Source organism: Chanos chanos, chromosome 16, assembly GCF_902362185.1.
Source record: "Chanos chanos chromosome 16, fChaCha1.1, whole genome shotgun sequence".
Taxonomy (NCBI): domain Eukaryota; kingdom Metazoa; phylum Chordata; class Actinopteri; order Gonorynchiformes; family Chanidae; genus Chanos; species Chanos chanos.
Window position 1 is genome coordinate 15,492,858 of NC_044510.1, and position 10,519 is coordinate 15,503,376.

General features: G+C 44.7%; 2 protein-coding genes across 2 annotated transcripts; both read left to right on the plus strand.

Moving 5' to 3' along the window:
* Positions 1–1,559: 1,559 nt before the first annotated feature.
* On the plus strand, positions 1,560–4,842 carry natd1 (protein NATD1). The gene is made up of 3 exons (XM_030794060.1): positions 1,560–1,713; positions 3,018–3,136; positions 4,726–4,842. The coding sequence occupies exons 1-3, from the start codon at positions 1,617–1,619 to the stop codon at positions 4,840–4,842; spliced, it is 333 nt and encodes a 110-aa protein (XP_030649920.1). The 5' UTR covers positions 1,560–1,616.
* A 2,533-nt stretch (positions 4,843–7,375) lies between these two features.
* tmem11 (transmembrane protein 11) lies at positions 7,376–10,297 on the plus strand. Its single transcript, XM_030793479.1, has 2 exons — positions 7,376–7,428; positions 9,074–10,297. The coding sequence occupies exons 1-2, from the start codon at positions 7,382–7,384 to the stop codon at positions 9,588–9,590; spliced, it is 564 nt and encodes a 187-aa protein (XP_030649339.1). The 5' UTR covers positions 7,376–7,381; the 3' UTR covers positions 9,591–10,297.
* The last annotated feature ends 222 nt before the right edge of the window (positions 10,298–10,519 follow it).

Genomic DNA, 10,519 nt, shown 5'->3' on the forward strand with positions numbered 1-10,519 from the left:
AAATCAACAGTACATACACTCACCTGTGTCTTTACATCAACAGCACATACACTCACCTGTGTCTTTACATCAACAGTACATACACTCACCTGTGTCTTTACATCAACAGCACATACACTCACCTGTGTCTTTAAATCAACAGCACATACACTCACCTGTGTCTTTACATCAACAGCACATACACTCACCTGTGTCTTTAAATCAACAGCACATACACTCACCTGTGTCTTTACATCAACAGCACATACACTCACCTGTGTCTTTACATCAACAGCACATACACTCACCTGTGTCTTTAGATCAACAGCACATACACTCACCTGTGTCTTTAAATCAGCAGTATATAGGAGTTATGTGCTTTCCACTCTGACCCTCATTGTTGATGTCTTTTATTAAGATTTCCAGGGCAACACCAACATCAGCACCACCTGAGTCACGGTTCCTCATTAAACGTCAGGAAACCGAGCTGACCTCGCCTCAGAGGACTCCTGCCAAACGTGCTCCAAAAATCACTCCTCTTCCAAAGTCACGGAAATCACCTCCTCTATCCACGATAGCCAAAATAACCCCAGCATTTTCTACATGACCCCACGCCTGATGGGACAGTAATTGCTTAATTAACTCAGGAACCATATCTTTACATAAAGACCTGCTTTCAATATAGGTCCTTCCCCTCATTATTTCAGGTGTTTCCTTTACTGTGGCAGGAACCAAAATGAGTGAATAAAACTTTATAGCCGGATAAAAGTTAAGGCACACTGTCCAAACCAAATGTGTATAATTATTTTAAAAGAAATAATGGCTTTATATAAGTCATGAAACAGAAATATTACTCATATTTTAAGAAGAAAAAACAGCACAGCTTGATAAAATGTATAAAACCTCACAGCTGAATATTATTTTACAGATCTGCATTACTGACACATTTAATCACTGACTGACGTATTGGTTTAATGTATTTCGTTAGCACAAACACACAGACCTGAAAAGTCATCACCCCTTTCTTTCTTTACCATATGTCGTCTGGACCGGTGAACCACACCGGACGCCCTGTTTCTCCTTTTACCTCAATATATTCCGAGCATCGATGAAGTAGAACTATACAGTTACAGGAAAATTCGACGCTTTCACTTTAGAGTAACGGTCTTCCCCAGGTCTTTGTCGCACCAGCGTCTTCAACGTGTAATAATACTCCGGTGAAACACTTAAACAATTAATACGGTGCTGTTTAACTTTGCACGTCCTAGAACCGTGCTGTTAAAAGACCCTTGGTTGCTCGTTTTCAAAATATTTTGAAAGTTTGTCAGGCCTCTCTGACACTAATAAAAAAAAAAAAATAGGTGAAAGTTCGTCCCCTGGCGGGAAAATACCGTAAGTGCATCTCGTACGCTATTTTCCCTTTAAAGAGAGCGCGGCACATCAAAACATTGCATTGCCCTCTCATTGGTCAGCTCACCCCACGTGACCTTACAGCTGATTTCCTTGGATGGAGTGTTTTGCTAGATGTTCGGTGGCAGTTTGTCTGAGTATGCATCCACTCCTCGGCGCATTCAAATTTGCCGTGGCACACTGACACGCAGCGTCATCCTGGCAGCAGGCAGAGAAAGACAGAGATTATGGCACAGGCTGCTCAGATGAACGTCCTCGAAATCAACACTCCGATTCGGGTGGAGCACGACAAAAAACGACGACAATTCACCATTCGACTCAACGGTAAAAAAAGAGAGAGATGGAAGCTTGATACTCTTTCAGTAGCTCGCACCTCCCCGTTTTTACCTTTTGTGCATTAAATCATGAGCTAGGCCGTCCACTGTAGACAAAATCACACACAGTCGGGCGTGTTGAATCACTTTGTTGCGTACTAACTGTGTGACTTGTCAACAAACATTGAGCGGATATAAGTTAACATCACTCCGTGTAACATGTTATGTTAGTTAGCTAGCTAGTTAGCTCGTAACTAGCTAGCTTGGTTGCTAAGTTAATTTGGCTAGCTAGTTTATCTGGTAATTTGTTGCAGAACTTCTTCGTCTGAGGATCATCAGTCTTTTAAAACAGGGCTACACTATTAAACAATAAATGAGCGCGCGGTATCTACACGTGTTACAGCTTGCTTAAGTATACGAAATGTTATTTCTGCTTGCGGTAAGCTATCCTTACATTCAGCTAGCTAATCACACTGTTTTCGGCAGACTTCCTGTTTCATCAGTCGCTTCTATTTCTTCAAAGGAAAAAAGCCGACGAGCCGCTTTATATAATGCTCTGCCTTCAGTGGTTTAACTTGTCCCTGCATCGAAACTTACGTCAGAGTTATGAATCTAAGTGAAATGTTTGATATGAATGCTTCATTGTCAGTGTAGTATGTGCATGGGATGTTTCGGTGAAGTTCTTGGAACACAAAGTAATGTTTTGTCCTGTAAAGCATATGTTTACGCGGTGTATTTTTACCCACACCTGATCGATAAACGCGTTGTTCAGATGTAAAGCGTAGTTTAATTGTCTTTTTTTATCAGTTAATCTTTGAGCTCTTATTTATAAAGATCTATGTTGTCAGAACTATGGTCACGTTACGCAGATCTAGTTCAAATTTGCATACATTTCTCTGCTCTGTAAAGGCTCTCCGAGGTGTGACATTCAGTGCAGGTCTTCGGTTTGTTATTGTAATATAAAAAACAGTTGAGACTTCCTGTTGTGCAGGTCGTAGAATATTCATATCCCATAGCAACTCTAACGGCACACTCCCGAGAGCACGTGCACGAAAACGGGAACCCAAAAGAGGAGACCCAAAGACAAGGCACCGTTCAGCCCGAAATCACGCATACATGCTAAATCACCGACTAGTGCTTCAAAAGAGGCTTTCACATATGCATATAATGCACGGATGTGTGTGTGTTTGTGTGATATGAATGTGAGAAAGGTATGTCTACATGTGTGAGTCACGCGTCCTGTGACGCTCTGTCTGTGAGCTCGAGGTGATGACCGCATTGTCTGTGTGCTATGGAATGTTGTGTTTGCTTTAGGTTCTCACGACCGGGCAGTGCTACTGTATGAATACGTGGGCAAGAAAACGGTGGATTTGCAGCACACCGAAGTTCCTGACGCGTACAGGGGACGAGGCATTGCCAAACACCTGGCTAAGGTGAAATTTCTCAACATCTGAAAAATGTTATTAGGCGGTAGAGAAAAAACAAACAAACAAACATGTTTAACTGCAGTAAAGGTGGTGGTGCTGCAGGAGAGAATTTTAAGAAGATTCGTTCAAAATTAAGATTTACTCCTAGCCCCATGGAACACTGATTTTAACTGGTTTATCAGCTCCAGTCATTTTTACACCCAAGGAAACCTGAGGATGAAAACATTATGTCAGAGTCCCTAGAGTCATGGGATGTCAAGAGCTCTGCTCCGCCTTCCCACCTCAGCCTCTTTAGGAGTTAGAATCATATTAGTGACTGAACTGCATGGACTGTCTTGTCATCTGCAGCTCCAGTTGTTACCATGGAAATCCACATCAGTCGTGCAATGATCGAGGAACACTTTCCAATAAAATAAACTGACAGCTTGGGAATCAGAAACCAAAAAAAACCCCAAAAAACAAAACAAAAAAAAAGTCACATGTCACGTTAATCTTTGTCATCGGTCAGACTGATGATGCATAATTGTCATGGAGTATTGACTTAGATACACCAGAGCTCATATGGTTTAAGCGTGGAATGTTGGTTTGGTCAGCCGAGTGTCGATTGGTCAGAAGTTTTGCATAAATGTGACTCATTTGCATACAGGGCAGTAATAGCGATTTGAATAAGACCTTGTGCCCGGGATGTCTTAAAGAGTGTCACTGTTATTGAATGCTTAATGAACACAGTTAGGACACAACGATCAGACAAACGTCACTCTCAGGGCATAGGGCAGACTGTAGTCCACATCATTGGTCTTAAGTAACAGCATGTTTTAAAACAGAATAAAAAAAAAAAGATGGTTGAATTATGTTCCTAAAATAATAGGATTGCCATCTTTCCTATGTGTTCAGGAGACAATTGTTTGCTGGCAGTATATTTGATAGAATTTTGAAAACGCTGACCTTTTAATGACATCTTAATGTAAAAAAGATTAATGTTCATTTTACAGAGGGGGATTAATATTTGGTAAACAGGTGCTCCTTCTGAAGTTCAGATATTTTTGTTGTTTTGCTCACGGGTCATAGCCAGTTGTTCTGCAGTGGCCTCAGTGTCAGATTGCACTGAGAGAAAACAGAGAAAAACAAAACCCACTGTTTCCTGATGATAACCAGTGTTCTTCAGTAACATTTCCCCTCCGTCCATACAAAATCATTGACCAGTAAACACAAACATGGACCGAGCTGCAGGCTCAATACTGAGTTAAAACTGCCAAAGACATTACACACATTACACATTACATACTACTCCACCGCTTCACTGAAATATTAAAAATATTAACCTTCACAGTCACCAGCTCAGCTGAAGTCTTTGGTCACTGACTAGACTCAGAGGGAGACTTGTTAGGGATTCTGAATGTGGAACTGTCTGTGTTTAAAGGAACCATGGACTTTATCTAAGTTTTGTACTGTCTGTGTTTAAAGGAACCATGGACTTTGTCTAAGTTTTGTATTGTCTGTGTTTAAGGGTACCATGGACTTTGTCTAAGTTTTGTATTGTCTGTGTTTAAGGGTACCATGGACTTTGTCTAAGTTTTGTACTGTGTGTGTTTCAGGCTGCCATGGACTTTGTGGTAGAGGAGGATCTAAAGGCCCACCTGACCTGCTGGTACATTCAGAAATACGTCAAAGAAAACCCACACCCCCACTATCTGGAACACATCCTTCACTGAGGGCGGTGCGGCAGGAAGACCCTCTTTACAAAATGGGCATTTTTGGGGGCGGGGGGGGGTTTAGTGGGGGGTTTTTTGGGGGGGGGGCAGGGGGTGGGATTTGGCGACCCTCTGGTTTAACTCAGAGAACGTTTTCTTGAGGAGTTCATGCGTATGGGTGTTAGGAGACGTGTATGTGAGAGGCTGATAAATGCATGGGGAGGTGATAAGGTATCTTCCACACTCGAGACAAATAATGCAGAGCGACACCCCCAACCCCCGTCATTTGGAGTGAGCACCATAGCATAGACATGGACCTTGTGGGGGGGGGGGGGAATTTACTCAGGACATAAGACGTTTTAGACCACCCCCCTCCCCTTTCCCCCTCCCAGTCTCTACATTGGAAGGTCTGATGGTAACAGCTGTGACATAAAAGCTAACGCTGTTGCCATGGTTACCGCCGCTATGAGACAGTGGATGTTTCTGAGCTCCAGCACAGCTGCCTGCAGGTCTAATGATGTTTGTGTTTATATACACAATACACACACACACTCACTTAAGGACAAGACTCCACAGTGTCCAGTTCTCCACTCAGCAGCACACTGTGTCTCTGTCTGTCTGTGTCTGTGTCTGTGTGTGTGCGTGTGTGTGTGCGCGTGTGCATGCTGGAGAACAGGACCAGTGAAGAGTTGAGATTCTTGAGACAATCCTCCCTGTTCTCCGCAGGACAGTGTCCCCTGGGAACCAACGTGCTATACTGACAAGATTGTGCTCTACTGCACAAGCTATCCGTTACATGTGCATTCTGTGTGTGAGTGTGTGTGAGTGTGTGTGAGTGTGTGTGTGTGTGTGTGTGTGTGTGTGTGTGTGTGTGTGAGTGAACCTTGGCTTATGTGAGTGTGTGTTACTCCCACATCTACCTGTCACACAGGTTCTCGCAGAGACAGACAGACACAACCCCTCTGATTGGCCCATGGATTCTGTTTTAGATTACATTCACCAATCACAGGTGATCTCGGTAGCCAGATCATAAGAGGCGGGATCTGTCCTGCAGAATAAAGCAGAGGTTAAAAATCTTGAGGACCGCGGTAAGGATGGTGAGAAAGGTGATCTGTTTGGGCAAAGACTTTACTGTATTCTGTCATTTTGTGACTTCACACCCAAGATCCCAGTACACTTCAACATGCCTGATACTCATCATGTTTCTTTGTTTATGTTTGTTTGATTCTTCTTTTTTTTTTTTTTAAATAAGCATTTCTGTATTCTATTATAATTACTATTCATGTTTTTAAATAAATCTATACATACAGCTGAAGCACTTTGCTCTCATTCATTCAGAGTGTGATGTTGGCTTGAAAAGAAGTTACTCAGCAGGACACTGTGAAGGACACCTGAGGGGTCATGTTAGAGGAGGCTGTGTGCAGAACATGAACAAACACGCATCCAAAATCCCGGGTAGTAGTAAGTGCCGATACAAAACAAACTAATGATGGTGCTCCTCTTTGATAAAACGCACGTTATTCGGGACATTAATCCGTTATTGGGTCGTAAAGGTAAGCCTCACATTTTCAAGTTGTGATTTAGGCTGTACTGTCACCCTTACTGATTTACTATAAACATACTCCTGAAATAAATGATATCACTTATGTGCAAAATATTGACCTTAGACCAGGGTTACTGACAGTGATAATCTCTTCTACTCTGACTCTCAGAATTAAGGATGGTCAATCTGCGTGAAAGTGTTTCACTTAAACAGTCATTGAAAAGAGAAGACTTTGAAATTTAATTTAAACATCCCTTCATGACGTAACTTGTCAGTTTCAAAACAAACTACTGCATCCCCTGTGCTTACAATTACATATATTTCAAACATCCGCGACGGTGCTTGCGTGTTATGCAATCAGTCTGTACGGGGGGAGAGGGCAAGCGAATGATCGCACGTGTTACCGGAGCCTCGCTGGTTACAACATCGTTACCCCACGTACACCAGCCCTGGTGAGTGTCGCGCGACAGAGACCGGACTCACAGCCAAATCGTGGAGAGAAGACACATTATGGGTAAGTAACTACAGCGAAATTTCATCGAATCTCTGATCGTCATTGTCACCAACAAGCTAGAGGAAGCATGCACGAGTAGATTTAAACCTTGCTGCACGGTCTTTGGGCAATGTTCGCATAAATTTAAGAACTGGTTTGTCCTATTGAGAGCCCCATAGTGTTGTCCTTGCGTTCGATTGGCCAACTCCGAACATTACAAAACATAAACACAGTCGCATTATCAAAACTTTCATCGTGAAGACATCTAAATATTCTCACTCGTCTTAAATGGCACTAGATGTACATATCACTGAACTCCGAATCGATACGTTATGGATATTAATATCTTAGAACAAAATGTGAAAGTGGTATACGTGCTTTACGACACGGCTGATGGGATTTGTAGTACTGTACGGCGCCCGAAAAACTTTGCAACTGCAGTGGAAAATGTAACTTAAGTACTACATTACCTATACTGCACAACGGCACATTTGACGTCAGAAACAGTGTGCTGGTTCTCCAATATGGCGTCGTTGGGAAGGAGGCGCGGTGTCCCAGTCAACAGGGAGAGGTCAGTTATTCTAAAATACTTGCTACAAGCCAAGTTTAAGCTCAAAACATCGGTGTTTAATTTAAAACTAAATGCCCACGTTTCGCCATTGAAATTTTGTTGTTATTAGAACGGGATATAACTGCTACGAGTACGAAAACTTAACTTGATTTCGGCTCATGTGATGTTTTGATTAGCTTACTTGCTAAGTTACTGGTGGATCGCAACAAGCTAGGCTCTCTCTGTGTATGGGGGCTGCTGACTACACAGTGCGGTGGGAACACGCCAGAGTACTAATTTGGCCGAGTGCTGTGGCGAATTAACGATCAGGTGATATATGGAATGCCTGAACTGTCCGACTTGGCGGCGATGAGCATTTGAGAGAAGCATCCCTGCCATGGGCCGATCTGCTAGTTTAGGGTTAGTTCATCAGCAGCATTCAAATTAGCAAGCGGAGTTGTTAGTTAGCGAACTGTTAGGTCCGGATTTCGCTGGTTTGTTACTGTGTGAAATCAGTCATGGGTAGGCAATTTAAATGATGATAGAGTTGAAATGCAACATTTCAGCTGAATTATCAGGTTTGTATCAGATGCGCCTGTTCTATATTCCTAAGCTAGTGTTCTACGGCAGTAGTTTGTGAGAATTTGCTTGTCCGTTCTGCAAATGCAACGACAAAGAGTGTTCCGCTTCTGGCTAGTTCTTATTGTAACAGTCTGTTTTGTCATTGATACGGTCGTCTGAATGGTGTATTGTGTACAAAACTTCACTTTAACAACTAATTTCCCATGTCGTTTTATAGAGAGTAACAAGTTCACTTTAGAGAGCATTTGGCTAAGAGCTCTATAATTGACAACTAACGCTGTGGTATAGCTTACATATAGCTAAAACACCGACTGGCATGAAGTAAAAATGACCATAACTGTAGCTACTCCCCAAGACAATGTTAAATGTCTGGTATAGTACCGCCATGGTAATCTCTTTTTGTGTTGCATTGTCTGCTCTCGGTGTGTAGCACAGCACCATTGTTTTTCGACGATTTACCCCTGGTTTACGCTTTTTATGCACTGAGGAAATGTTTCCGATTTGGGTAGGAGTTCACTATTTCTTGGCAGTCGGAGTTTGTTTCCAGTTTGTTTGGCTTTGTTTGTTACCAGAACTCGCCACCAACGGACCTCAAATAGATTCCTTTGCGCGGGCTCACGCGTTACATCTCACGTAGCTCGTGGACGGGACAGAGTTAATGTCGAAGGCACCGCTATCCGGTCTGCTGCGGTTTTGGGTGAAGTTTTAAAAGTACTATTTACCTTTTCTATCTGTTAAGAAGAGTCGATAAATAACACGTTTGATCTTAGTGAAGGGCCTGTCTAAGTGAATCATCTCGTTATTGCCTTGTTAAGACATGTCCCGCAGTTAATGTAAACCAGGACTCCCACAGCGCGCGAGGTCGGTTTAAACCACGATATAAATCGTCGAACTGGTACACAGCGCTGAGTTTTGTGCTTAATGTGTTTGTTCTACTACCTCACATGATATGGCCCCAATGTCGTCTTTGCCGTAGAAACCGATTCCCCACTCCCTGCTGTCAAGACATAAATCCCACAGACTTGAAAATGAAACTCTTTCTATTTATCCCTCTCTCTCTCTCTCTCTCTCTCTCTGTCTGTAGGGGAGTAATGGCGGCGACAGAGTGTTATATTGTCCATGAGATCTATAACGGCGAGAATGCACAGGAGCAGTTTGAGTACGAGCTGGAGCAGGCCCTGGAGGCGCAGTACCGCTACATCGTGATCGAGCCCACGCGCATCGGCGATGAGACCGCCCGCTGGATCACCGTGGGCAACTGCCTGCACAAGACGGCCGTGCTGTCGGGCGCGGCCTGCCTGCTGACGCCGCTGGCGCTGCCCGTCGAGTACTCGCGCTACGTGGCCCTGCCCGCGGGCGCGCTCAGCCTGGCCTGCGCCGCCCTCTACGGCATCTCCTGGCAGTTTGACCCCTGCTGCAAATACCAGGTGGAGTACGACAGCCTGAAGCTGTCTCGCCTGCCGCTGCACACGCTCACATCCTCCACGCCCGTGGTGCTGGTGCGACGGGATGACGTTCACAGAAAGAGACTCCACAACACGATAGCACTGGCCGCGCTCGCATACTGCGCCAAGAAGATCTACGAACTGTACGCCGTATGAGCACCAGCGCACGCGCGCGCACACACACACACACACCACACACTACACACACACGCACACACACACACACACACACTACACACACGTACTGATGCTCTCTCACACATACACACGGTGGCAGGGAGGTGAGACAGTACTACTAAATACACAAACACGCACACATATACACACACAAACATACACACCCACACTCACACACATGCAGAAACACTCATACTCGACCACCAGGCGAAAACGGATGGATGAACGGACGGATGGACAGACGGAGCGAGAGAAGAGTTCTCTGAAAGACGAAAGCGCTCTCCCTCTCTTTCCCTCCCGTCTCTGTGCTCAGCGCCGGCTGTCGCGTAAGGAAGGAAGCAGCGACAGGCGGATGGACAGAGGGAAGAAGGGATGGGGGTGTCTAGTTTAACGTGAAGGAAGATTGTACCCTTCTCTTTTCTGTACTTTTAAGTAACGTTACCAGTTGCCACAACCGCCCCCGCCCCCTTACCCCGCCCCTTTCATCCAGCGACCCCCCCCACCCCCCCAAACCCACATTTTTCCCGCCACACACGCTAAGCTCCCGCGTCTGGGCAGTGGACAGTGGGACGGCGAGCGTGGGGCGATCGGAGACGGACAGAAAAAGTCGAGACATGTTTTAAGTATGATCTTTGACCTCCTTCACTCACCCTAAACCCCCCCCCCCTTCTGTAGTTTTACTGTACCCCCCCCCCCCCCCCGCCTCGGCGCGTCACCTTTTCATTAAACAGTAGGAGATTTAACCTTACGCCCTTCTGGTGACCTTTATTTGACCCCGTGACCTTTCTGTTACGCCAGCAGCTTCATGTCTGAGCGGAGCGATGCTGCTACAGGTTGTCGCTCCGTCCGTTGTTATAAACACTTCTAACCAGTGTTCCCAGTCTGCAAAAACACACCGAGGAAAAGAA

Bases quoted from the DNA above. Each gene is read 5' to 3' on its own strand.
- natd1 (XM_030794060.1), top strand. From the start codon at position 1,617: ATGGCACAGGCTGCTCAGATGAACGTCCTCGAAATCAACACTCCGATT. The intron at 1,714-3,017 runs GTAAAAAAAGAG...TGTTTGCTTTAG, and splicing joins ATTCACCATTCGACTCAACG to GTTCTCACGACCGGGCAGTG. The intron at 3,137-4,725 runs GTGAAATTTCTC...TGTGTGTTTCAG, and splicing joins TTGCCAAACACCTGGCTAAG to GCTGCCATGGACTTTGTGGT.
- tmem11 (XM_030793479.1), top strand. From the start codon at position 7,382: ATGGCGTCGTTGGGAAGGAGGCGCGGTGTCCCAGTCAACAGGGAGAG. The intron at 7,429-9,073 runs GTCAGTTATTCT...CTCTGTCTGTAG, and splicing joins GTCCCAGTCAACAGGGAGAG to GGGAGTAATGGCGGCGACAG.